The sequence below is a fragment of the Parasteatoda tepidariorum genome, chromosome 3 (assembly GCF_043381705.1).
Source record: "Parasteatoda tepidariorum isolate YZ-2023 chromosome 3, CAS_Ptep_4.0, whole genome shotgun sequence".
NCBI classification, from domain to species: Eukaryota; Metazoa; Arthropoda; class Arachnida; order Araneae; family Theridiidae; genus Parasteatoda; species Parasteatoda tepidariorum.
In genome coordinates this window covers 84,522,715-84,549,887 of record NC_092206.1, presented here as the reverse complement: position 1 = coordinate 84,549,887, position 27,173 = coordinate 84,522,715, and the positions used below count along the sequence as shown (strand labels likewise).

General features: G+C 27.4%; 2 protein-coding genes across 6 annotated transcripts; one reads left to right on the top strand and one right to left on the bottom strand.

Annotated features, from left to right (window-relative positions):
* Positions 1 to 741: 741 nt before the first annotated feature.
* LOC107437155 (THO complex subunit 4) lies at positions 742 to 6,885 on the bottom strand. Its single transcript, XM_043042441.2, has 4 exons — positions 6,580 to 6,885; positions 4,805 to 4,942; positions 3,857 to 4,004; positions 742 to 927 (listed from the first exon to the last, which is right to left on the bottom strand). Exons 1-4 carry the CDS (start codon positions 6,766 to 6,768, stop codon positions 803 to 805), a joined length of 600 nt encoding a protein of 199 aa, XP_042898375.1. The 5' UTR covers positions 6,769 to 6,885; the 3' UTR covers positions 742 to 802.
* Positions 6,886 to 7,176: 291 nt separating this feature from the next.
* Positions 7,177 to 23,017, top strand: LOC107437156 (ubiquitin conjugating enzyme lesswright). Of its 5 annotated transcripts, none has more exons than XM_043042439.2 (7): positions 7,177 to 7,290; positions 9,545 to 9,617; positions 9,733 to 9,816; positions 14,482 to 14,554; positions 14,627 to 14,736; positions 20,442 to 20,521; positions 22,554 to 23,017. In XM_043042439.2, the coding sequence occupies exons 2-7, from the start codon at positions 9,552 to 9,554 to the stop codon at positions 22,618 to 22,620; spliced, it is 480 nt and encodes a 159-aa protein (XP_042898373.1). In that variant the 5' UTR covers positions 7,177 to 7,290; positions 9,545 to 9,551; the 3' UTR covers positions 22,621 to 23,017. The 5 variants fall into 5 exon arrangements, with proteins under 5 accessions (XP_042898373.1, XP_071035022.1, XP_042898374.1 ...); XM_071178921.1 differs by having other exon boundaries at positions 7,183 to 7,377; XM_043042440.2 differs by having other exon boundaries at positions 7,183 to 7,470.
* Positions 23,018 to 27,173: the final 4,156 nt, after the last annotated feature.

The window sequence follows — 27,173 nt, the reverse complement described above, 5'->3', positions numbered from 1 at the left end:
AAAAAAAAAAAAAAAATTTCTTTTCTCAAACACATCAACTGCATAGCTTTGTGCGTGTTAATCAACATGTCGATAATTATTTTTAAACTTCCGATTCTTCTTGGTAATTTTTTTCTTTTTTTAAAAAAAATCAGAATTGTATGCTATAAAAGCTCTTTTATGAAAGAATAAAAGATCTGTATTTAACATACAATAAAATCTGTATTTAACTTGGATTAGCTGAGACAAAATAAGATATCTCAAACTGATCAACAAATGCTGCTGTCACAAATTTTTTTAATTTCACATATTTGAAATTCAACATGAAATAAAAATGGCCCTTTCTACATGTCAAATTTCAACCCTTCAGTTGCTGAGTGGCTCATAGTTTATTTTTATACTAGGTTAACAGTTAATAATTCTCAAATTAACCACCAAATATTAATATTTTCCTTTTGTAGTACCCTCTGTGCAATTTTTTTTGACATAATTTTGATAATTTTAAGTTTCTAAGTCTAATAATTTTCATGCCACAAAAAAAAAGTATACTTGACAAACACTCAAAACAGCTCCACTATTGCTCAAGAGCTTTTAATATAAAAATATTTCTGTTTCAATAAATAATTCACAAACCATTCAAAATCGGTCTTCTCATTAAATAAATTTAATTATTTTATTAAATCTACGTATATGAAAACATAAAAAAAAGAGAAACTTTTAACACTATTGAGCAATCTTTACATTTACACACAGGCACAAATATTTTCGAATTGAAAATCAAATCATTTTCATAATTTTAAAGATCAAACAGATTTATTAATACTTACCGTCCAGGAAATCTGTTTCCAGTATTTCCTCCTCTTTTTCCAAATTTGTTAGAAAATGAGTTGTTTACCATTGTGCTTGTTGGAGGAGCAGAACTTGTTATCTGAATTTTCATAGCTCGCCCTAGACGGAATAATCAGAAAAACCCAAACTTTAATAAATACAACTAAACTGAAAAAATAACCTTTTTCTTTAAAATCAAATTTTAATTAAAAAAAATTCTTCAGAATTTTATGCAGAAAGAATGATAAAATCTAGATAATTAAACTATTAACATAACACGAATACTTCTTTTTTTAAATTTTCATATAAATTGATAACATTATTTTTTAATGTAATAAAGTTCAGTGATAAAATGCTTAGTCTTATTTTTTCAAAAATCTTTTGAGGTGTCCACACTCTGAATTAAATGATTTTATATCAGATACATGATACCAGAAAAATTATCTTATACCAGAAGTCATGGAAGTGTTGACCTCAGCATTGATACGGGCATAACATTGCAAAAATAAAATCTAGAATCAGTATAAAAATAACATTAATTTTTTTAACTAGATGCATAATAAGAAATATTGTATTTCTGATAAGTTATGTAATTTTTTTAAATAAATTATTATTTAATCAATGTGCGCTCTTCAAGTACATTGCAACAAAACAAAGTCCAACATTAGCCAACACTAAAACTTTGATACCATAAACTGCAATCATTGTTCACTCTACCGTTGATTAGGATATTTCTTAACAGACACGAAAAAACTGCTAGTGGTACATGTTACAAATGTTACTCTCTTCTATTTAGATAAGTTGTGATATAATAAATAACATTTGAAAGGTAACAAAAACTATTTCATATTGGTATAATGAATAGCTGCCAACTTCTTAAAGACAAAAATAAGAACACTAACACGATAAGCCAATCAGGATTAATTGCCACACCAAGTGAAAAACCCTGAATATTTTATGAGCAAAAAATTAATATATAAACCATACATGTTTTATATTTAACATAATTTTTTTAACAGACGTTTTTAATAGATTGCTTAATATTGAAGAATATCACACCTTTATGGAACTAATTCAAGAAAAAACACATTCTTTTCAAGAACCATGATATCGGATATTAAAGTCTGGTGAATATGAATCCCAATGCAGAGTTTTTAAATTGCGAACAAATACGAAAATCTATGCATGAAAACAACTTGCAATATTAGATTTTACAAGACACATGAATATGCAGCACAATATACAATTTTTAAATCAGGCAAAAACAAAGAATGAATAGCGCAGTACCAAGTATTCAAAATGACGAAAATAAAAGAATCATATGCATGTAAACGTCTCGATAATGGGACTTAGCAAAAGCTTCAAAATCTGGCCGGATTATAAGTTTTTGAATTGAGGAAAAAAATAACACACCCTGCTTCCAGTTTTTAGACCTACAAAAATCAGTAAAAGGAGCGAAAAGGCACAAGAAAGCCAAAAAATCATAAAATTTTGCCCTAAAATTTTATTTTTGGAACAAGTCGGAAAAAAAAAGAAACAAATATTATTTATTTGGAACAAGCGACAGCTTTGTAATGTGATTTTTAATTTACATATAGCAAAGTACCATTTATAAATTAAAAGCACAGGGGTCTGTCCAGGGCAAATTTACTACTATTTAGCGGTACCTTCACAAATTCAACTTTAAGAAAAACGGTAGTCTCTCAAAATCCTTTTAAAAAAGTAAGTCCTAAGATTCTCTCCCACGCCCCTTAAAATCCAGTTTTTGTATCCTCATGAGAAACGATAAATCCTGGATTAATTAAGCATATACGAATAGGTAGCATGTGCTTGGTGAGATATTGCTATGTGGTAGCCTAACCGGTCGCTTACGCCATATTATAGTGAGCTTTTGTCAAAGAGTTTTTTTCCCCTTTAAATTAAACGACGAGGCGCTCCCTCTGTGAACTTTACAGGAAGTTGAAATTTGAACATGTTATTCTAACAGACCTTTATTTTTTGATGAAACATTTTTTTCTTTTTGAAACTTTTTTCTGTATTATCCCGTGGGAAATGTTCTCATAATCAAAATAACTTTTAGTGCAAGTACTGCTAAATGTATGTGTTTCTTTTAAATTCAAGTTGAAATTTAACAATGGACAATGACTTTTAGAGATTTTTAAATTTCGATACAATTTTAAGTCCAAAATTTCACAATAGCAAAACTATTTTTGAATATATGGCAAAATATGAATGTCATAAATGATTTTTATTTGTAGTGACAAATTTTGAAAATATCTTACTTTTGTGTTGATTTTTTAATATAATTTAATTTTCACAAAATAGGCACCTCTCTTGACAGGTGCCTATTTTGTGACAGACCCCTGAAGCATATATATTAGGTGTGGCCAAACCTAACATATAGGCTGATTTCAAGTGATACATCTGAACAAATACTTATATAGCTTCTACCAATATCTGCAAATTTTTAAAGTGGTTATTTTTACATAAAGGTGCATTCACATCAATTTATTTTTTAAAATATAATCTATTCATTTGGAAAAATTTCATTCATACATGTAATTAAAACATATTTAAATGGTGCTTAACTGAGTGAGTATAGTCATAAAATATTTTCTTTAATCAATGAAATGAAATGCAATAAAAACAGCAAAAGTGAAACTCAAATGAGAATTTTTTTGTTACTATCTATTAATAAAACTAACAATCCTTTTTTTTTTCTTTCAAATATTAATGTAATGTTCATGTTTAATAAATGAAAAAATCCACAGGCTTCAACCATATTTTTCAAAACTTGAATTTATTGCATTTCATTTCAAATGCAATAAAATCATAAATCTAGTTAAAATAATTTGACCACAAAAGGAGGCAAGCTTGTTCTAGAGATACAAAATTTCTAAAAACCATACCTTCATAGCCAAAGGAAAGTAATGACAGGAAACATGTTTATGCTCCACCAAATCCTTCAAGATTTTGGAAATTATAAGGCAATTTATCACAATTTAAAAAATTGACAAAAATACAACCTCTTTCAGGCAGTAAGCCTCACCATCTAGGGGCACTCCATTATATTGTCTCATGGCCTGTATTGCTTCACTTCGACGTTCAAAAACAACATCTGCTGTACCAAGAGAACGACCAGACTGGTCATAATGAACAACTGCTTTTCGCAGGTTGCCAAAATCGCCAAATAATTCCTTCGGGCAAAGAAAGGTTTAAACATTAAAAACACAATAATTATTTTTAATAATGAAATAAAATTACAAATGAATAAAATTCAGGTAAAAACATTAGTACTTTAAAAAATATCTAATCATAATAAAGTACACTAGATTAAACTTTGACAAATTAAAAAGAATATTGAGAGTAAGATTTATAAAAAAAAATATTTGTTCACATAATCTATAAGTATCTCTCAACTCATTCTTTGATAACAGAATGATCCTATTCTGAAAATTTTAAGCATTATTAAATATAAAATAAAAAAAAAACTGAAGCAGTAAGATACTACTTGATTGAAAAACTTCATTTGCCTCAAAAGTTTACAGATTGGAAAAAACAGACATTTCTCACGGAAAATAACTTTTCCGGAAATATTTGCTTCCAAATGCAAGATTTTTTTTTACTGCATAAACTTACATTTTTTAAATAATCAATTTAAATTGTCATAAATTTCTCTTGATAGGAAAGTTATTCTAAGATATTAAAAAATATTTAGTAATAAGAACTAAAATAGATCAAATCTGAATGAAAGCATTAAATTTTTTTTTTTTTGTTGATTAATGAAGATTGAAATACATTAATGCAATATATTTTTACAACAGCGAACCAAATCCTGCAAAGGCTGTCTTAAATCAAGGGCTTTACCCCACAAAACTATAATTAATGGACTTGATCATTTTTTATCAACAGAAACAACTTATGAAGATTACACAACAATTAATAAGTAAAACATATCAAAAACAAACAAATTTTTAATATCAAAAAATTAAAATACCTTTATATCAGAATCAGATACTCCATAGTCCAGGTTTGAAATTAAAAGTTTTGCTGGACCAGAACCAGCAGCATTATTCAATCCTCGCCTGATTCTGTTAGTGGTTAAAAAAGTTTTTGATCGTGCCTTAAAGGTACCCTAAAAAGAAAAAGGTATAAGTTCACCTTTTACTAACAGACATTTAATCATAACTAAGATACATAATTATTTTCATAAAATAATTAAAAAGAGAAAAATCGGTAAATATCTTATAATATGCTGATTACATAGCACTATCCATCAACTGATTTATTTTTCAAAAAATATAGCTAAGATCAGATTAAAAGAGGCTACAACCTCTTACGCTGTAATATTTTTAGGATCCAACAACATGTCTTTTTAAAGATCTTAATAGAACAGAAGTTTCTGTAGTTTTCCAAAAAATAATAAGAGATTCTTACAACAATGTTTTATATTCTCTCGTAATAAACGCTAAAAATATGCATTTTAGGGATATTTTCATATCAGTAGGTACCTATTTATACCAACAATCAAGGCACTAAAAGCAGGATATGAGTTATATCCAGTACTATCTTGTGGACCACTGTCTGGAAATTGCCTTATACTAGGCTATTGCTCAATTTCAAATACAAATGCAGGAATCTTTTCAAAATTGCTGTTGTCGTCGAAACTTAACTGTTAAGAAATATTTATTCTGATGCATAGACATCCACTTATATAAAAAAAGAAAACAATTATCAGCAATTTTTTCCTTTTTGAATTTCGACAAAGTATGTTTGAAAAAAATTGAATTTTTCAATTCTTCCACTTGATGATCAGTCGTACCAACTTCAATTGCCAAGGTGCAAATGAATTTTAAACTCATAAATCTAAAAAAAAAAAAAAAAAAAAAAAAAAAAAANAAAAAAAAAAAAACGTGAGGTTTGCCTAACGTAATAACTAGTTAAGTTCGACTTGGTCCCGTTCTGTGATTAAATTTTTTTTTTAGAGTGTTGCAGGATGTTACCCAGAAAATGCCAAGGCCTGGCCATTATTTTTACCACAGATATGCAAATCTTTATCAAGTCCATTATCATTGTCAATTTTTGCTAATTCGACAATTAGCTAAAGTTAATGGATTGATTATACTCAATTTTAGCTTATTCGGTATATGTACCCAAGTTGAAAATCAATTATATTTATTGTTTACATAGGATGCAAATACTTACACCCAGGTTTCTTATTGGAGATAGAATGTAGTAGTACTTTCATAGCAATTAAGTAAAGCAGTTTTAAGACCTCAAAGCAAGCATCAGTAGCTTCAGTTTACAGGAGTCACCTGGCAGTGACTTTAGTGTAAGAAGTATTTTAATGGAGTCTTGAATACAAATTTATTGCAGTTTACCACCTAGCATTTAAACTTATACCTTTTATTGTGTCTAAAAAATTTTTGTCTTCTAATAAAGAGCATGATGAATAGCGAGAAGTAACAGCAGAGTTTATTAATTTTTCATTAATCTAGGGGTAAATCTCTTAAGTTAAAAAATAAATAAAATCACACAGCAATGACTATTTCTAATAAAGCACTGAAAGAAAAGGGGAGGAGTTGATGGAGTCGAATAAGCAAAAAATAATAAAACTAGTATTAGTCATTTAGACAACTTTAAAAAAAAAAAAAGCTCGTTAAAATAACACTTTCATGGCACCAAATTGAAGAACACAGCACCACCTCCACACACTACAGAGCATTAAGAATCTGAGTTAAACCAATTTTCTCTAGAAATTAAAAAAATTACCCTAAAATTGGTAGATTTTCTGATATCCATGCCTTGACGTAAATTTCCACGAGTTCGTCCAAGGCCTCTTGTATTACCTCGACGTCCCTGAAGAGCTCGACCGCGTTTATTGCGGAATGAATTAAATTTTCCTCTATGCTTTTTAATAATATCATCCAAAGACAAGTCAACGTCCATTTTTTCAGCCATGGTTTACCGCTTTTAAATTTCAATATTCGTAACAATTAATTTCAATTAATTGAAATTGAGAAATACATTCATTCAGAATTGAACAAAACAAGTCAAAATAGTCTGAAAGTACAATAGTTGCCAACTTTTGTTCCTATTTCAATGAATTAATAATTTTAATTTAAATGTAGGAAATTTGGTAAAACGAAATATATTTGAATATTTAAAATGCCTTTGCATAATTTTTTAATTAAAAAAATTACCTTTGTGGCTATATTCAAACTAGGATAACTTAACAGTCATTACATCCAAATTTTTTTTAATGGCCAATCAAAAAACTTCAATTAATCACACGCGTTGCTTCAAACTGAATATACCTAAATTTATTTTATGCATTCAGACATGTGTAGTGGCAACGAGCTTTCATCTCTTCTGAAAACAGAATTCAGAAGTTGTTGCTTGCTGAATTGCTTAAATATTTTTATTTTAAACTTTAGACGAATCGGGTACTCTAGTCTTTTTTGAGACTATATAAATATTCAGGTGTAGTAAATATTAATGTATAAATATGTTTGTAGTCGCATGTCCTGTTATTGAATAAAACACACATGAACACGAAGTCAAAGAAGGGTTAAGACAGCATATCCTTATTACACAAATTTTTCTCTTCGTTATATTTATGTTACTATCTCGCAATATTTTTTTAAGTTGAATAGTAAACAAGTATGTTTTCTCTTTGAATTTACTTAATTCTGTTTACTGGCGTATTTTTGTCTTAGCTACATCATAGTCGTTCAATAGCTACCGTCATTAAAGTCTGTTTTCAAATTGTTCGGGAAAAAAATTTATGTTATTACTTCTATTTTAAAGGTTATAATTGTTTTATTTTATATATCTCCAACCGTAATTTCTATATGAAGGGTAAATGCTGTCAGATTGGCACTGTGAGTCTTATGTCACTTCTCCCGCCATAAAACATCCCGTGCCAATGTTTTTAAATCAGAAAGATTTAATAACTCTCAGGTTTGCCCTTATTGTTCTGTATTTCTTCAGTTATGTCTCTATTTCGTAATTTGGACAACATTTTATGTTTGTTTAGATTATAAATTTGTGACTAATCTGACGTCTCCCGCCATTCTCCTATATTATCTCCCGCCTTTATTCGATTTTATTTTGTTAGCATGTTTTGTAAATTTCAATAAAGTTATTTATTTTATGGATTTAAGCACGCAAATCAATTTGAATAATAAATTCCAGAAACTTTATTATTAAAATGAGTTATTTAATGTGGGGTGGGGTAAAGCAAAATGCCTTGCTTTGGGGCAGAAAAGATAACCTTATTTATTAAATACTAAAAAATTGAGTTTTGAATCATTGTTTTCCAAATTATTAAGCTTGTAGTTTTATAATTATCTATGTTAGTGGCAGGCACATTGTAATTTACATAGTTGGAAAGTAACCACCATGTTTGGTTCATTATGTAGATTGTTCGAAATTTGTTAATAATAGTATTGTATATTACAAAATAATTATTTAATTATCTTTATCAGTAGGAATATTATGGTATCTTGATAAACGTCAAAATACACATCAAATCTTAGCCTTTTCTGAGCAGTGGTCCAGAAGAAGCTAAAAAAATCAAACAAAGAAGGGATCTAACTCTGAAAGTGTAACTCATAACCATCCCAGGCAGATTCCTTCATATTTTTTTTTGTAACAAATTATAAGTTTAAAATCTATTTGAGGATTGTAGTTGGTTTGGCAGATGACAGTAAAACATCAACTTTAGCATAATTATAATAAGAGAACATTTCTGTTTATCTGTATCAAAATTCTCAATAAGTTACGGCTCAAACCTAGTGGTTAGTGAGAAAATTAAAAATTGCTGACAGAAGTTAACTCATTTATTGTAAGGTAAAAATTCATAGCCAGCTCTGAGTAACTCATTATATATCTACATTATTTTTATTTAATTCAATTAAGTGAATAGAGCCATAACCAATTTGGCCTATTGATGATAGCAATTAAAATAAACTGTTACGGTTATGGAAATATCTTTGAAAGGTGGTGACCCAATTCTAATGAAGTTTATTTTCAAATAGATAGGTGTGGGGAGAGTTAACATGTCTTATATACTAGTGAATTGTAGTCGTAATTTTGTAGTGGTAGTGGATCCTTTAGGGGAATCGGAAAGTGATACGCTACTGTACTCCCCCACTAGAATTATATCTGTGATAGAATTCGATGAACGAATACCACTAGTTGATTCATTGCTGTTTTGTGAGAAGCCGGGAGAGCTGTATTAAGATCACCATATTTTTTTGAGTGCTGAATGTGAGAGGTGTATTAACTTCACGGTCATAGTCGCTCCTGTGTTGCTGTTAGCAGTCGAGTAATTACAAGTATGCAAGCTGACGTTGTGCGTGATCGAGACGAGACTGAGTAGCAACAGTGCGAGGAGGTGGATAATGTTGCAGTCACAAGCTGCAAGTCAACTTTTCAATGTGGATCATCCATCAAAGTAGGCGTTACTGCCTAGGTAGGCGTGTTCATATCGAAGTGGGCGTTATTGCCAAGGTAGGCATGTTCACATCACGTCCGAAGGTCACCAATGTGGGGAGAGTTAACATGTCATATATACTAGTGAATTGTAGTTGTAATTTTGTAGTGGTAGATACGCTACAATAGGTTTTAATGTTTTATAAGTTATTTAAAAATATATTGTCTCTCTCATAATAAAATATTTTGTAGTTTTTAATTATAATAAACATATTCATGAAATATTAAATACTTTTAGTGTTACCATGTCCGGGATATCAATTGCTCGACTTGCTGAAGAGAGAAAAGCTTGGCGAAAAGATCACCCATTTGTAAGTCTTATAGTTTTTTGCTAATGTTTAATTTAATTAGAAGTTTTTTTTTTTGATTAGCCAAGATGATACACTATAGAAAACTAGTAGATAAAATTATGTCTCCCTATTTCAGGGATTTGTGGCTAGACCAACAAAAAATGCTGATGGAACATATAATTTAATGAATTGGGAATGTGCTATTCCGGGAAAAAAATCTGTAAGTATATAGTTTATGGTTATTATTATTGGTTACCCACCAAATTTGTAGATTTTTTATTTATTTTTTTCATTCTTCCTGGGCAGGGTTGGCAAGATTTTGCCGCAGGTGGAAAAAACCATGGTAAATACCGGTAAAAACCAGGTTTTTGCCAAGCAAAGTTGCAAAAACCTATTTTTTCCAAGATGAGAGGACAAAAACACATTTTTGATACAAAATTATTCCTAAAATTGAAATATATACTATAAATATAAATAATTACAAAAAAATTAACAAAATTATTATTCCATAATTAAATGATAATGTAATAATATATCATTTTAGTAGTTTAAAACATTATTGATTGGAAAATTTGTGATTATTCTCTTTTTTCCAGTGAAATGAACTTATTTTAAATTAATATAACTATAATTTAAAGCATAAAATATCTATCAACATGTGTAGTTAATTATTGTACAAATAATAATTTTTTATAATAAATAATAATATTATACAAATAATAATATTTATTTATTTGTAAAAAAACATTTATTTTAGGATTCTAAAATGAAAAGAGATCACAAACTTTCAATCTTTTAAAAATTATTACCATTATATTAATTATTAATATGTTAAAAATAATTTTTTCATGTAATGTATCAAAATTATTATTCCTTATGATTGATTTAAATTTGTTTCAAGTATTTTGTAATAATATTTAATCAGCAATTTAGATAATTTGGTTTTTGCCGGTTTTTACCAGTTTTTGCCGGTTTTTACCAGGTTTTTGCCACTGTCCTGGCAAAAACCCCTTTTTGCCGGCAAAAACTCCAACCCTGTTCCTGGGATTATACAAGGAAACTTGTAAATTTATATTTGAGTTGTAATGTATGGCTAAGTAAATTAAGATTTGATTTTAAAAGAAAAGCCTAAAGCTTAACCTTAAACCTAAACTTTATATTGAATGAAAGCCTAAACCTTAAATTGAATTAAAATATGCTTTAATTTCATTTCATCTAAATGAAACTTTTATATGTTCGATTTCTGTTACATAATTTTGTAATAACACTTATAGTAGGACATAAAAATATTTGGCTTCAAAATATGGATTGTATAAAAATTAACACTAACGGAAATATGGAGAGAAAAAAGTATAAGGACATGTTCAAAATTTTCTGAAATGAACTACTTTTTTTCTCAATCACTTGAATAAGCGAGTGGTCATGAATCCTGAAAGATCTCATAAATTTTTTTGCAGCGTCTTTGATAGCGAAGAAAAGATCATGTTTGTGTTGATGTGTGCTATTTTTTTAAACTTCTTGGGCTAAAAGTCCACATAAGTTTTCAATTGGATTGAGATCAGAACTCTTCGCCTGCCAATCAATTAAATTTACAGAATTTGCTTTAAACCAGAGTTTTGGGCTTTTAGAAATGTGCATCGAGGCATTATCATGTTGAAAAATATAGTCCCCTGAAGTAATCAGTGGTACCTAGGGTAACAAACTTCCTTCTAAGAGATCAACATATAAGTCAGAATCTATTTTACTGTTGATAAAGGTTATTGGAATGGTTCCAGCAAAAGTGGTCTAAACCATAACTGAGCTACCACAATATTGGCATTGGGAAAACACTTCTTTGGCCTTTCGCAGATCATGGCAAAAATAATGAGAGAACAATCAGGTCCTTCAAGATAGAATTTCTTTTCATCAGAAAAAATAACATCAGTTCATTTTGACAGAGAGAGTTTTTTGGAAAAGTCAACCTTTCTCTTGTGTTGGTTTCTAAGAAGTGGACAGGATACTAATTTTCCTTAAAAAAAAATGATGTTTATTTAAAACATTTTGAACGGTCTTTGATGTTCAAATTTTGTCTTAACTTCATTTGCAGTTTTTTTTTTCCTGATAAGCTCTCCTGGCAATCATTCATTTCTGTCTTTAAGTGCAAATTTTCTCTTGATTTCGATTAAAATTTTTTCCATGGTGGCTGACATATTTTGATAGGTTTTCTTTCTTGTAAACCTTTTCTTTTTTTTTTATTGATAATTGTTTTTTTTTTTTTTTTTTTTTTTTTTTTTAAAAAATTTTTTTTTCGNAATTAATTTTTTTTTTTCTTTTTTTTTTTTTGTAGAAAAATATATATAGGGGTTTTTCAATAGCTGAATATTATTATGATATAAGAACAAAAGGATTAAAATATTAAAATTATCAATGTTTTATTTAAAATATAAATGTTATTGTCTGTGTATGAAAGGACAAGGAGTAAAAATATTTTTATTTTGAAGTTCTACAAGCGATAATGGGTTCTTTTGAACGTCTACAAACAATAATGGGAGATCATTTTTTAAATTTATTTTAAAAACAGTTTAAATAAATAGGAAACATTGAAAGTATACTAGTTATGAGATAAGGAAAGTGGCAAATAGAGAAAAAGCTGCGTGATTGACATAAATTTTATGGGACTGCGTTTCAGATACAAATAAAATTAAAATTTTAATACATTTTTTACTGTTATTTCAAAATATTTAGAAACTAATATTTTTGATTTTATATTTAAAATAGTTAGTAAAATTAAGAAATATGATAGTTGAAGGATGCTATTAAATGTTTATTTATTTATGATGCCCATTGTTCCATGGAATTGCCTATGTATTCAAAATCAGGCAAGCGGTGTAGGAATTTTTTTTTTCTTCGTTTTTTCCGTTCAGAAATGGGCCTAATAAACTAAACCCTAATTGACCCCTTTATAATTTTTCATTTATATGCATTATATTAAATCATTAATATTGAATATAATCTTAAACTGGGTACAGTAAGAGTACTGATAAATTAAAATTTCATTTTGCAACTCACGTGTTTGTGAATGTTTTTTTCCTCATTTAGGCTCATCATATACCTCTTCAAGAATAAAATAAACTCTTAAACTGTGCTAATATTGTTATTTACTAATCTTTAATGCAGGGTTCGCTGATTTAAATCAGCTTGATTTAAATCACGATTTAAATCATGATTAAAATCAAATGATTTTTTTAAAAAAATCATTGATTTAAATCAACTGATTTTTATATATATATTATATTGATTTTAAAAGTTAAAAAACAGTGCTTTAAATTATTGATACTTTTATTATTTTCTTTTCTTAGTTTTAAAATTTATTTTAAATAAATTGCTGCATTAATTAATTTTAGTTAACGAAATTACTTTCTTTCTTGGAGTGTGTTAAACACATTTAAAATTACATGTTTAAAAATCTTTTGATTCTTAACATTGAAAGTACAGATTAAAGTAAATATTTAATGCTGTCTTAATATAGACTTGCATAGCTGTAGAAAGTAAATAAACATGATTTTTTTTCAAAAAGAAAAAAAAGCAAATGTTAATTAAAATTCTACCTTTTGATTAAAAAAGCATGGAATTCAAATCTACATTATAGTTTATTGATGGAAATTTCTATGTTTCTAAAGCTCGAGGTAATATTAAAAAGAAATTACCTTAACATGCCAAAAATAGAAAGAAGAAAAAAAAAGCTGAGTTCAGATATTTTTTCCTGATATAGTGTCATTCTTCCTTTACAAAGTCTATTTGAAGCAGTAGGGTTTATTAACTGGTATTTTTTCTTCTTCTTATAATATGTTTATGGTATCTTTGAAATTATCAGATTTTCTTTTTGTGAAAAAAATTCCAATGAGTTCATAGATTTTTTTTAAATGTTTTTATGCTTAACTTATGTATTTTGATATAGATTAAAAATGAGATATAGGATTAAAAATGAATATTTTAACATAAAAATTTATAGATTGAATATTTATTTTTTGATGAATGACAACATTTATGAACACAATCTGTTGCATTTATTTTGCCATTTTATAAATCATGAGGGGAAAAAAAAGAGATCACAATTTTAAATTAAAGTTATGGTGTGCTAATTGAAACTTTGTGTTACTAGTTGAAGTAGTATTCTTTAAATTATCTATTTTATCTTGTCTTTTAATTTCAATCATGCCCTTGTATCAAAATGGTCGCCATGCATTATAATGAAAAATTATTTTAGTAAGTTAGAGCTTCTAAAATATTGTTATAATATAGTTTTAATATTAATTTAATTTTGATTAAACATTTATAAGGTTTTTTTATCATAAATTAAAGCTCTTATAGTGTTTTTGAATAGAAATCAAAAAAATCGGATTTAAATAAAATAAAAAATCCGATTTAAATCAAAAAAATCCGATTTTTTTCGATTTTTTTTAAGAAAATCAAAAAAATCACAAACCCTGCTTTAATGTATTGTGGTGATTTTTTTTTTTCTTCAAATTTTTTAGACAATTTTTTTAGAAAGTTACATATTCCCTAATATACTCCTTAATGTAAGAATCACCCTTGTAATAATATATAGGAATTTCGAAACCTTTCAAAGGCAGAGTCAATCTCATAAAGGTCTCCTTTTTGAGATTCCATATGATCATCACGACTTTAGTTTACTTGAATATATTATTTTTATCTCTACTATATCTTATCAAGTGTTTTACTTTTATAGATGTTTTTACTCCGTGTTTAATCTATTGTGGAGGTTTAGTAAACATCTTCCATTGAATTTTGATATAGAAAGCATAATACTGTTTTAAAATCAGATAGCTTCTACTCTTTTTAATTTTTTTGATAGTCTTATAATGGTTTTTTACCTATTTTTTAGACTCCTTGGGAAGGAGGTCAGTATAAATTAAGAATGATTTTCAAAGACGATTATCCATCAACCCCTCCCAAATGTAAGTACATATCATTTAATGTAAGTGAAACTTTCTGTACTAAACAATTCTAACAAAAACTTTACAAATCAGGTAAATTTGAGCCACCCCTTTTTCACCCTAATGTGTATCCATCTGGAACTGTTTGTCTTTCCCTTTTGGATGAAGAAAAAGATTGGCGTCCGGCTATCACCATCAAACAAGTGCGTTTAAAACTATTTTTTACTTTGTAGAAATTTTAAATTATAATGTTATTTCGCATCCTTTCAGAAACTAAAATGTACATTACATTATTTTAATCAAATATTATTCTAAATCTTTTTTTTTTTTAGTTTTGAAATTTGACTTTTATAAATTATTCTATATGTTGAATGATGAATCACTTCACAGACCTACTCTGATTTATGATGTGGAATTTACTGAATTGATACATATCCTATTGAAATTTCTGTTTAATTTTTATAAGTTATTTCAACTTCCAGAAATTGTTTTTTTTTTTAAAGTGAAGTTTGGTTATATGATAACCAATTTAGCAGATGTACTCCGACTGATATGATGATTGAAATTGATGAACTTATACTAAAACTTACATATATTTATGGAGCTTTGTTGTTACGAGATTTGGTTTAAATAAAACAGAATTAAACTTATCCACACTGATTTATGTTGAGGTGGGAAAGTTCTAACAAAATCTTGGAAACTTATTAAAATTTAGCTCGTTTAAACTTTTGATAAGTTTAGTTCTGTCCGCTTTATTTTGAGAAATATATTGATCCTTAAAAATCTTATTAAATGATGAATCACTTCACAGACCTACTCTGATTCATGATGAAGTGTATTTTTCTGACAAAATTAATAATACTAACCTTTTTTTTTATTCATTGTAATCCTATCTATTGAAAAAATTTTCACGAATGAAATTATTTTGATTCCCTCGAATGATGAATCACTTCACAGACCTACTCTGATTTTTGATGAAGTGAAATTTCCTGATAGACTAAATCACAAAATATTTGTGATTTTTATTTAGTTTCTGTCTCTTATTAAATGAAATAGTTTTATTAAATGATGAATTAATTCATAAACTATTTCAATTTAGAAGGAAATGACGTATATTTACAAAATACTAGGGTATTAATTTTTGCCTGATAGTAAAGAAATATTTAAATAAAAGTGCATATTTTTGATGGATGAATTATTTCATAGATCTACTCTGAGTAATGTTGAAGTAATATTTCCTTACAGATTATTACTGAGAATCTTTTCAGTTCTGTCTTTTCTTGTTAATTGAAAAAAATGTCTTGTCAAAATGGATTTTTTTGTGAATTTTTTGTAAAATGATAAGTCACTTCACATACCCCTGTGATAGAAATAAATTTCCTGACAGAATTGATACCGAAAACTAAATAAATTGTAATTTATTTATTAAATTTAATCATTATTTATTTCTTTTTTACTTAGATTTTTTTTCTCCAGGAATTGTGCGTTACTTCAAATTTTTATCATGCTAAATGGTCTTTATATGCATTATGTAAAGTTTTTTATGTTAAAATTATCAATCTTTTATCTAACTTACGAATTCATATTTCATTAGATAAAATTCTGAATCAGCCTTTAAAAAAGTATGAATATGCATGGAAAGTATATTCTTATGTTCAATTTCACAACTTAAATAGTTAGGATTAATTACCACCTTAAAGTAGACCACTTAGAAAAAAGTGCAAGAAAATATAAGGATTCAGTGAAAAATTACTCTTAAGTAATTCGTTTTTTTTTCTTCCCCATTTCATTTTCTTGATTATTTAAATTACAATAATAATGATAATTATACTATTTGACAAGACAATTTTGTATTTCTATTAAATGTTACTTGTTTGTTTCTGTTGTCATCAAAAACTAATCAAAGTATTATTTGTTTTTATTAATGTGTTCTGTTGAATCTGCCAAAATGAAGTTAATATGCAATCTAAATGCTCTGAAGAGTGTGCATCTATAATTAGTCATACCTGAATATTACAAACTTGTAGGAAAGCATAAAATTCAAGAAAAAAGAATTTAAATAATTAAAAAACAAAATTATGCTAAATTACCTCTATTATGATTCCCTATAATGTTTATTATATTATTTTCTAGGAGTAAAGTTAATGGGGATCATCAAATCATAGATCCCTGTCCCTGTGCACATCTTACAATGTTGTTAATGTTTGAAGCAAATTAATTTTAAGCATGTTCTTTTTTGTGTTGCATTTGCAAAAAGTGATTTGAAAAAATTTAAATTTAAATTCTTCATAATCTTCTAAAAAAAAATTTAAATTCTTCATAAATGAAAGTAAAAAAAAAATGCCTGAAAAAATATTTGCAACATAGAGGATGAGCAAAAAATGTGTGCCACTAAAAAATACTCATTTTTTAATTTATTGTGGTATCAAAGTGTTTTGATTATTTTGTTGTGCCTATGCATTCTGTAACATTCCATTTATATTTTATATATAACATAAATGTTCTGTAATGCTTGTTTGCATTAACAGCACTTCCTTTCATTGAAGTAGATAAAGTTGCTGTATGACTGTAGTGAGTTCTCAATGCTTTCTACTCTTCTATACTATTTTTTAATTTATTGGAATTGAAGAATTATGTCTATAACAGTATCAAACCTAGCTTATAGTAGACATATTTCTCATTTACCATAAAATCTCTTATTTGAGACTTAATTTTAAGAAGTCGTGGCTTTGTAATTTGTAACTTAGTTTATTTTTATTTTTTATTTAGTCATTGAGCTTTTTTAAATAATTTTGCCTATAACAGTTCAATATCATTATCACTAAAGTGGATTTTAATGTTCTTATAGAAAAAATTTTATCTTAAAAATATACCAAATGATATAGATTCAAATTATTTCATAAATATATAAAAGTTAAATGTAATTTTTAAAATTTATATCTCAAATGTATTTAAATCTTAGAAATATTTTAATATTTTGAAAATTTTTCATGTAGGCTTAGTCTTAAATGTATAAATTCTATCTGCTAGTTTGTCCCATGTCTGATAATTTAAAGGGTAAATTTTGTGAGGTTCAGCAGTTTGCTATCAAAATGTCAAATATGTTAGCAAAATGGTAGTTATTGATGTATAAAGACATGTTTATTTCTACATTTTCATTAATTTTCAATAACATTAAAAAACAGCCTATTTATAAGTGAGTTAATTTTAATTATACCTAAATTTTGAATAAGTTTTAACAAAAGTTAAGCAAACTGAAAAGAAACGTTAAATGTCTCAATTAATTAGTTAATTAATAATAGTTTAAACAATTAATACTAGAAACTAAATCAGTAAAATGAAATACAAACTCTATCAAAATCTTACAAAAATTGAAGTTATTGAGTTCCTATTTTGAGAAAGCTTATGCCATCCATTTGTGTGTATATAGACGTGGGTTGGGTATTTGTCCTTACTTTGGGTAAATACCCAAAATTTAAACTTAAAAGTATATCAGTTCCGTCTGAAATGCTTGAAGAAAACTAAATATGCCAAGAAAAAGAGCTTTATTGTTGCATTAAAAATGTAATGTAAAAAGTTTTGAATTGTGTAATGTAATAAAATAGACGTTCTCATTTAAGTTCCAGGTTGTGCATTTTTCAAGAATAAATCAGTTTTTTGCAAGAAAATGGTATAAACTGGATTGTAAAAGAGTTCCTAATTTAATTAAACAAGGAATAAGTTAACATTTATGGAGTTTATTAAAACTAAGTTTTAAATTGTATTAATTTCATAAATTTTTAATTTAAGTGATAAAACTAGAAGTTCCATATCAAAATTGAAAAAGAAATTTTTCCATATAATTATTTCATTTAAATTAAGTTAAACCTTTTTGATGTCATTAGTTTTAAATTTTTGATATTTTGTTAATTTTTTTCTGCATAGAATTTAATTCATTAAAAGTGATAAAAATAGATTTATTTTTAAAAATCAGTGATATTTCTGCAAAATTTCATTAACAACAGAAATATTGAATTATGAGATTAATTTTCGATGGTTATGAGTTGATTTTCAATCTATAAGCAAAACACTGCTTCATATTTCAAAGGCAAGACAATTTAGATAACTAAACAAAAGGTAGTTATAATTTTAAAATTGTCACACATTATGTTGTAATATGTCATTTACTGTTTTCATGTCAATGTAAAATATTGATTATTAATATTGTTCCAAGTTATTGTTCCATTTTTCAGTATTACTCATTATAAACGAAAACAGTCAAAATTTCCTTATCATGCCCCGCAGTTAATATCTTTCAACATCTCTGTAAATTTTTTAGTATTATTCATTTAAAAAAGAAGGGGGGGGGGAGGTCGAAATTTCCCTATTCTAACCTGCAGGTCAATCAGGCAGATATTGATGTGAGAATTTCTTTCTCTGCTTCCTGCTGCTGCACTTTCCCTGTGTCATTGCACTTGACTTTCAGACATGTTGGTTTGTATAAAAATCATTATAGAGTTTCTCACAAATTAAAACATTTTTAAAAAGAGGTCATTTTTAAACAAATTTCGCTGAAAATATATGGTGACAGAAGGGATGCAACTAGTTACAAGAGTTAGTAAATTACTAGCTGAAAGTTTTTTTTTAAATAGAGATTTAGTGTTTGCAGGAAGTTTTTCTATTATCTTGATATTAATAACAGAAATTTAATGAATTTTTTCGTTCTTGTAAGAATTATTAAATTTTAATTTTCTCTAAAATTAAGATGAAACTAAATATGTATTTTATTTATTATAATTCACAATTAACTATAATTTAGAGAAGGAATTACAATACACAATTAAATATAATTTAGAGAAGGAATTACATATTATTCATATAGTGAAAATGTAGCTTTTAAAAATATATTGTTTAAAAACCTAAATAAATTTTTGCGTTTCAAAAGTATATTTCTGGTCAAACTTTCCCAGTTTAGAATTTAATTTTTAAACCTTAAATATTGGGAATAATAAACATATGAATTGTAGGAGAATGAAACCACTATCACTCTCAAATAGAAGTAATTGAGGATTTAACTAAAATAACGCATAACCGCTTATCGTGAAATATAATTTAGTCGAAACACATGTTTAACATGAAATTTTATAGCTGATTATCGTTTAACATGAAAGGAAACGGAACACAGCACAGATAATAAGCATGTGAATAAAATCATAATCATTCCTTTTGAAGAATACTATTTCTATTTTCTCCCTTTTTTAGAAGTAGCAGATGGGCAAATAAATAAAATAATAAAGTAGTTGAACTTTTTAAGCTTATTTTAATTTCTTTGGTTCATGATAGAATTGTTCACATTCATTAATGTAGTACATAACATGTATTAATAATATGTAATAAATTGTTTTCACGATACATGGGCTAAAACAAAATTCGGTTGATGTGAAATAATTATGATAGTCCCTCCGTTTTTGTGGTAACGAGGTTAGACTGTATTGACAATGTTAAGAAAACTCAATTGTGCCATGAATAAATATAATTTTGCAAAACCTAAAAGAAAAATTACATAATTTTTCGTAAATACCCAAGTATTTTCTGAATTTTGGTTATTTATCCTAAGTTATAGAAATCAAAGTATTTTATGTCTATAAATGTGTGTTAATCATGCTGATCCATTCAGTAACATGTACTGAGGAAATATATAAAATTTAATGTTTGTTTTCAAAATTCTGTACATTATAATTTATTTCCATTTAAATGCAGCTCAGTATTATTTTGAGAAAGAAGAAATGAAAAATAAAATGCCATCATGATTTATAAGTAATTTTTGAACTACCTTCTATACTATATCAGAATATTAATACAAATTCTGTGTCTTGTTTTTGTTATATTTGTTTAACTGATTGCTGGTTATGGGATTGTTTTCGTTTAGATTCTTCTGGGGATTCAAGATTTATTGAATGAACCAAATATTAAAGATCCGGCTCAAGCAGAAGCATACACTATTTATTGGTAAGTTTGAAGTTATTATAGTCTACAGGTTATGTCCCAAAACAGGTTTAAAATTTATTGTAACCTAAAGAAAATTGAGAAAATATCTAACTAATAAAACTTGGAGATATTTACATTTTTTCTATAGAAGAAATTATATCATCAGAATATTAAAGAAAACTGTTAAAAATATCAATTATAATGCTAGAATGTAAAAAATATGAAACATTTTTCATAATTAACTGATATTGAGTCGAAAATAGTGTCTAGTATAGTATTGGGCATATCAATATCGATTGGGTATCAATATGTTGCAATATTTTGTGATATTTTCAATTTATAATTTACATATTTCTTCCTGGGAATAGGAAAGGACAAGACATGCCTCTTAGAAAAGGGCTCTCATTTAACACCTTAAGAATTTATTAAAATGTATAATATTATGTAATAACTGAATTTGATCCTCAACAATTTCTAAATTACCCTCTTATACTATTTTATGTGTTATATTTCAAAAAATAAAATGTTTGTAGTTAAAAGAATAATTAAAGGGTTTCTAATAAACAATCTTAGGGCGTAATTTAAAAAAAAAAATAATAATAAAAAAGTAGATATTTGTAATAGTGTTTAGAATTAAACCTATTAACCTATAATTTTACTAGTGTGTAATTACTATTTAAACAGTAAATTAATATTGTTTAGCATGAAACATGCACAAAAAGAGGATTTTATTTATTGGGTTCAAAGGGCATTCCAGGCAAACCACGCTTTGGGAAAACACTGATGCTTCTTGTATTTGACAATGTTATCTTGTTCTATTGAAAGACATTTTTTTTGTAATACTTATGACTATAATTTTAAAAGTAGCCATAAAAATTATAAAGTGATATTTTGTGTAAAATAATGTAATATTTTGTAATAAAAACATAGTTTTAATCTTTATTGCTGATCTATATCCAGAAATACAAAAGAAAAAAATTCAAATTGCAGAAATAATGATAATAAATATTAATAATATTTTAAAGACATGATATTTAGAACTTATTCTAGTTAACTTTTTCCTCCTATTTTTGTTAATGGTTCAAAATTTTAAATAAATATTGTTTCTAAAAGGGGGGGGGACTGCAAAATTTGGTAATATTCTAAATAGTTTTTAAAGAGTTGTTATGAGTGTTACTACAAAAATGCCTATTCAAGAAAGGATACTTAAAATAAAAAGATGACATTTACAGCACTTTTAACCAAAAAAATTTCTTTATTGTGTGAAAGGGAAGAAAATTTAATTATTCTGCCTCTCTTTTGCTTAACTTGTGCTGATTTTTTTTTTAATAGTTGCCTTATAAATTATGAGCTTGCAGATAAAGTTTGTAATCTAATTATCTTGCTATTTAAGTGTCACAGAACTTAAAAAAATGTCTTTTGCCCCAGTTTTAAAAGCTTGAATAATTACATTTTACAATAAAAATTCCTTTTTTTATACCCAATGTTATTTAACTGAAATTAATATTTAAAATTCTTTAATGTTTTTAGCTGTTAATTGATATACATTGTTCCCAATACAAATAAAATGGTTATTTATTGTTCACTTATTGAGAAATTTTACATGTTATGTTGACACCCAAACTAGACTTAAACATAATCTTTGTGTGTAAAAAAATTTTCAACTACTTTCCTTTTTCATTATCCTGATAGAAAGCCGAAATATTGCTTAATTTTACTTAGGCTGGATAATTTGCAATTAACTTGTGTTATATTGGGCTTTTCTTTCTCAGCACATTTGGTTTTTAAAGATTTATAATGAATCTTTGTTTTAGACTAATTTGTATGGAAGAAATATACCTGTCAATGCATTTATTATATTGCCTTCCCCAATAAAAGAAATTTTGAATTACTAATTCAAAATAAATTTGTTATTTCATTTGTACCTTCTGATCTAATCTCTCTTTTTGTGTTGTATAAAATCTTTGATTACAATATTGGAATATCTTTTTCTTCCATTGCATGTTGTGTTATGATTTATTTTGGATTTATGTATATATTTATTCAATTACAGTCAGAACCGATTGGAATATGAAAAGAGAGTTCGAGCGCAAGCTAAATCTATGGCACCCCAAGAGTAGTGGGGGTATATTTGGAGAATATTTATTGGTGATGAATGCTCATAAACTTTGCATTACAGTTGCAAATCACCTGATGAAACACTTATAGGGGAAGAGGTCATCTCTAGACTAGATCGTCATTTTTATTCTTTAGTATCATACTTTTTCCATTATCATGTAAACAACACTTTTAATTGAACTGTAATGTGGTGATGATGATTTCCTGTGCTATTTATAAATTTGATTTTTACCAGCTAAATTTGTAATGTATTGTGTAAATGTATATATATGTTTCGTTTTTTTTGAGCTAGCTCTTGTGAAATAGTTATTAATGTCAGATTCATTCTTGTTCTTCAATGTAAATGTTCCCCTTTTCATCTAAATGGTCTTTTTGTAAATTAAAAGGTAAAAAAAATTATCTCTTGTTGTTTTTATTTAAATGGTTGTTATTCAATCAAAATGAGTGTTTTGTCACAATTTTATTTATAACTCAGGCTGAAGACATTTATTGCAGTCCACCTACTGTATCAGTTGTAAGTGACAGATCATTCTTAAAAGTGACATTTTAAAATTTGACAAGTGTAGAAATTAAGAAAATTTAGTTAATAACTAACTGTATGAATTTTTTATATTGCCGTTTTTTAGATTTTTTTAAAGTGAATTTAAATGAAAGATTACAATACAGCGAATGTATGAAGTCACGCTTTTGATGTAATATGCTCAAAAACATTGATCAAAATATGAAACCAAATTAGCTTACCATAATTTTACACAAATTGCTGGACCTTACACTACGTTTTTGGTCCGTGTTAAATTTTCGTGGTTTCGGACCTCCATTAATTTCAAGCCCTGTATAATGCGTGTTTTTGTTTTTACTGTAGGACTCCCATGGTTCATTGTTTTTTGTTCCTTGAGCTAGGTAATTAAGGCCATAAATCAATTTATGGTTAATCTGTTTTTCATAGCTAAATTTACTTTAAATTTCAGGGAACTAATGGATTTGTTTAGAATAATGTATTGCCTCGTAATTTTTATCTTAATATTGTGAATATTTCAAGGATTACTATTAATATGCTTAATTTAAGTATAATATGTGTATTTTAAGTGTACTTTAAATTTTATACAAATGTTAATTTAATTATTTTCTTAAATTATTAATTTGATCTGTTTCTGTGTTTTTTTTTTTAATCAACGTTGATTTGACAAGATTCAGGGTCGCACAGTATTTTTTTTCTTTTTTTAAGCATTTAAAAATATATAAGCTAATTTTAGAATTAAACCCAAGTTTCTTGATTTGGTCCGTCCACTTAGCTGTAAACAGCAAGATTCGCAGTAGTCCTTATTATTCAAATTTGTCTTTGTTTTTAGCTTTTTGTCCAGATCTTATTTTTGTAAATATTCCGAACTTTCCATTTTCTATGAATACAAATACAGATTTTAAAATTATCGGTAGATTTAGGCTTTCGATCCAACATTCATCATCTTTTTATTAGTTAATAAAGCCGGTAAAAATTGCCGGTTATACCTTACCAGCAGGATTCATTATCTTAAACCTTTTAGGAATCTAGTCAATTTTTGAAAACGAAAATGTTTTCTCTTATACAGTATCTAATTTTAATTTGGATGAATTCAGGGGTCATATACTTATTTATTATTTTCAGCAAACCAGTTTTGTAGGGTACACTTAGAAAAAAGAAATAGCTGCTTGTTGATTGCATATCTGATTCTTCCTTATTTCCCTTAACCACTTACTATTGTCATCAATGTTTAGTATTGGCGATCGAAGTGGGCTACAGGTGACACAGAGCAGAACTCTCGACCTATGGCAACATTTCGCAGGTTTTTTTTCCATTAACTTGTGGATTGTCATGGAAAGAGGAAGTACGTTAGTTTGTCTTAATTTTCAAATAGATGAAAAACTTTTAAGCCAAGAAACTTTATGGAACTGCAAACCGCAATAAATATAGTTCTAAAAGAAAGCACAGTGGAAATTGTGTTTCTCCTCAGGAGGCTTATTCGAATGTAGCGACCAAAAATTTTTTATATGCAGGGCTGATTGTGCTCCGGAAAAGATCTGGATTTTTCGCTAACAGTGATCCAGAAGTTTAAAAAAATTCATGATCAGAAGTTTCCGGAAATCAAATTTTCAAAGGTGGAACTTAAAAACATGGTTTATTTTATTTGTTTGTAAGGGAGAGAGCCAGAGAGATACTTTATAAGCTTATATTCATGATTAATATTCATTTTTTTATCAGTAAATAGTTGTTATAATCATAAACTCAAAGAAGAAAGACATATTTGTAAATTTTAATTCCTTCTCCAGGTCATCATAGGTATGATGTGTAAAATTTTAAATATATTTTAAGTAAACTGAGAAATATTAAGAAAAAGGAAGAAAAAAAACCTTGTTTAAATTTTTTTCAATTTAAACTTTTTTTCTTCTTTTAGTTAACTCAGGAAATTTTCCGGAATTTTTAATTGGGCTCACAATTAGTATGATTATAGTATTAAAGTTAATATTAAATTGCTTTGAATCAATTACATTCACTGATGACAACATTAACGAAAAATCAGACATTAGAGACCAACCACGGCAGATTCGAAAACGAAGTACGATTTTGGATATCATTTTGAAATTTTCCAAGATGCAAGGGTGACTAGTGCCCCTTCCATTATGAAAATCCATATTGTTGGAAAGACTATGTGAGTGCAACAAATCAAATTAGAAATTTTAAAATACTGCTTGTTACGATTTTGAAGCACGTTAATTACAAAGCAGCAAATATAGTTAATGTCATTTTATTGGTTTAAAATCAAAGCAATGGTTTACAAATTATTTTTTAAAAGGAAATATGAGAAGTGGCACATTGGTTACCTAAAAATAAATTGTAATTTAACTGGCACTCTAATCAAAGGAAGTTAACTATCTCTGGTTTATGTATGGGTATGTGTAGTATGGAAAGGGACAATTAGTTTAATATCTATGTTACCGGCAAAGTATAAAATCCGGCATTGTATATAATGCCTAAAACTAGCCGGTAAAGTATGAAATGATTTATATTACACACATTGCCTAGGCATTCAATAGAATTTTTGCTAGTTAGGTAAAGTATGAAATAAACGTCCTGATGAGGTTATTATGTAAATGACCGAAATCGGTGGTTGTTGACAATCACATAGTCGCTTTGGTGAATGTCCGAAATATTTATTACATCCGATTTGATATTAATTTATTCGCTGATATAATTACATTTATTCGATATTTTAATACTTACTGACGATAGATTAGAAGAAACATCAGTGTTTGGAATATCGGGCAAATTTATACCTGGCAGTGGCACTGAATCTTGAAAAAACATCAGTGAAGGATATACCGGGCAATGGCACTTAACTAGACCTTTAGTAAATGTCCGAAATATATACTAGGTCTTGTTAAGTGACACCGCCCGGTATACCCTACACTGATGTTTTTTCAAGATTCAGTGCCACTGCCCGGTATACATTTGCCCGATACTCCAAACACTGATGTTTCTTCTAATCTATCGTCAGTAAGTATTAAAATATCGAATAAATGTAATTATATCCACGAATAAATTAATATCAAATCGGATGTAATAAATATTTCGGACATTCACCAAAGCGACTATGTGATTGTCAACATTTACCGGTGAAAGTCAACAACCACCGATTTCGGTCATTCACAGTAACATGCACATAATTTGCATAATAGCCTCATCAGGACGTTTATTTCATAAATTGCCTAAATAGCATTTGGCATTCTATAGAATGCCTAGGCCAGGCATTATATATAAACAATGCCTAGGGAAAGTATGTAATACTTCTCATATTTCATACTTTGCCTAAAAACGTCCGCCATTATATAGAATGCCTAGGCATATGCCGGCGTTTCATACTTTGCCGGTAACATATACAAAACTATAAAACAGCAAAAGTGTAATTGATGTAAGAAAAAATAAGTGACCCAATCATAAGTAAGTACCCTACCCCTGTAAATTCTATGAGGTTCACAGAGGTGAAGGAATTGACTATTCCTAACTAAAATTGCCAAAAGTAATGAAACAAAAAGTTTAACTTTGTGTCTTAAAACAAAATGGCTCCTTGATAAGAGGTTCATGAACTGTAATTATGTAATACTGCCATTTGGAAGAATTCATTGGTACTTTTCTGTTCACAACCACGGCCTATTACTCAGGGTACAGGCAATTAATCTGAATTTAGAAATGCATTCAAATTTGAAATATATTTTGGTTTAAATTAGAGTATTTTTGATATAATATCAATCAAAAAGGTTAATTTAGTTTTTTACTTGCTGTTCACTAGAAATTTTGGAAACGGCAGTTGACTCTCCACCGACGTGGCTGATCTATGGACAAATAAGAACTATTTTAATTCAATTTAATACTAAGTTTCTTACTTTTACAAAATTTGATATTTATTGTATTCTGTTATAAGCTTTATTAAGGTTTAATTTTAAAAACCAATTTTTTAGTGTGCTAGGAAGCATTATTTAAAGCAAGCAAAGTGTAAAGAAATTCACGAAAACATCGCTTAAA

Bases quoted from the DNA above. Each gene is read 5' to 3' on its own strand.
- LOC107437155 (XM_043042441.2), bottom strand. From the start codon at position 6,768: ATGGCTGAAAAAATGGACGTTGACTTGTCTTTGGATGATATTATTAAA. The intron at 4,005-4,804 runs GTATTTTAATTT...CTTTGCCCGAAG, and splicing joins TATCTGATTCTGATATAAAG to GAATTATTTGGCGATTTTGG. The intron at 928-3,856 runs GTGAGGCTTACT...TATTCCGTCTAG, and splicing joins TAATGGAGTGCCCCTAGATG to GGCGAGCTATGAAAATTCAG.
- LOC107437156 (XM_043042439.2), top strand. From the start codon at position 9,552: ATGTCCGGGATATCAATTGCTCGACTTGCTGAAGAGAGAAAAGCTTGG. The intron at 9,618-9,732 runs GTAAGTCTTATA...TCCCTATTTCAG, and splicing joins GGCGAAAAGATCACCCATTT to GGATTTGTGGCTAGACCAAC. The intron at 14,737-20,441 runs GTGCGTTTAAAA...GTTTTCGTTTAG, and splicing joins CGGCTATCACCATCAAACAA to ATTCTTCTGGGGATTCAAGA.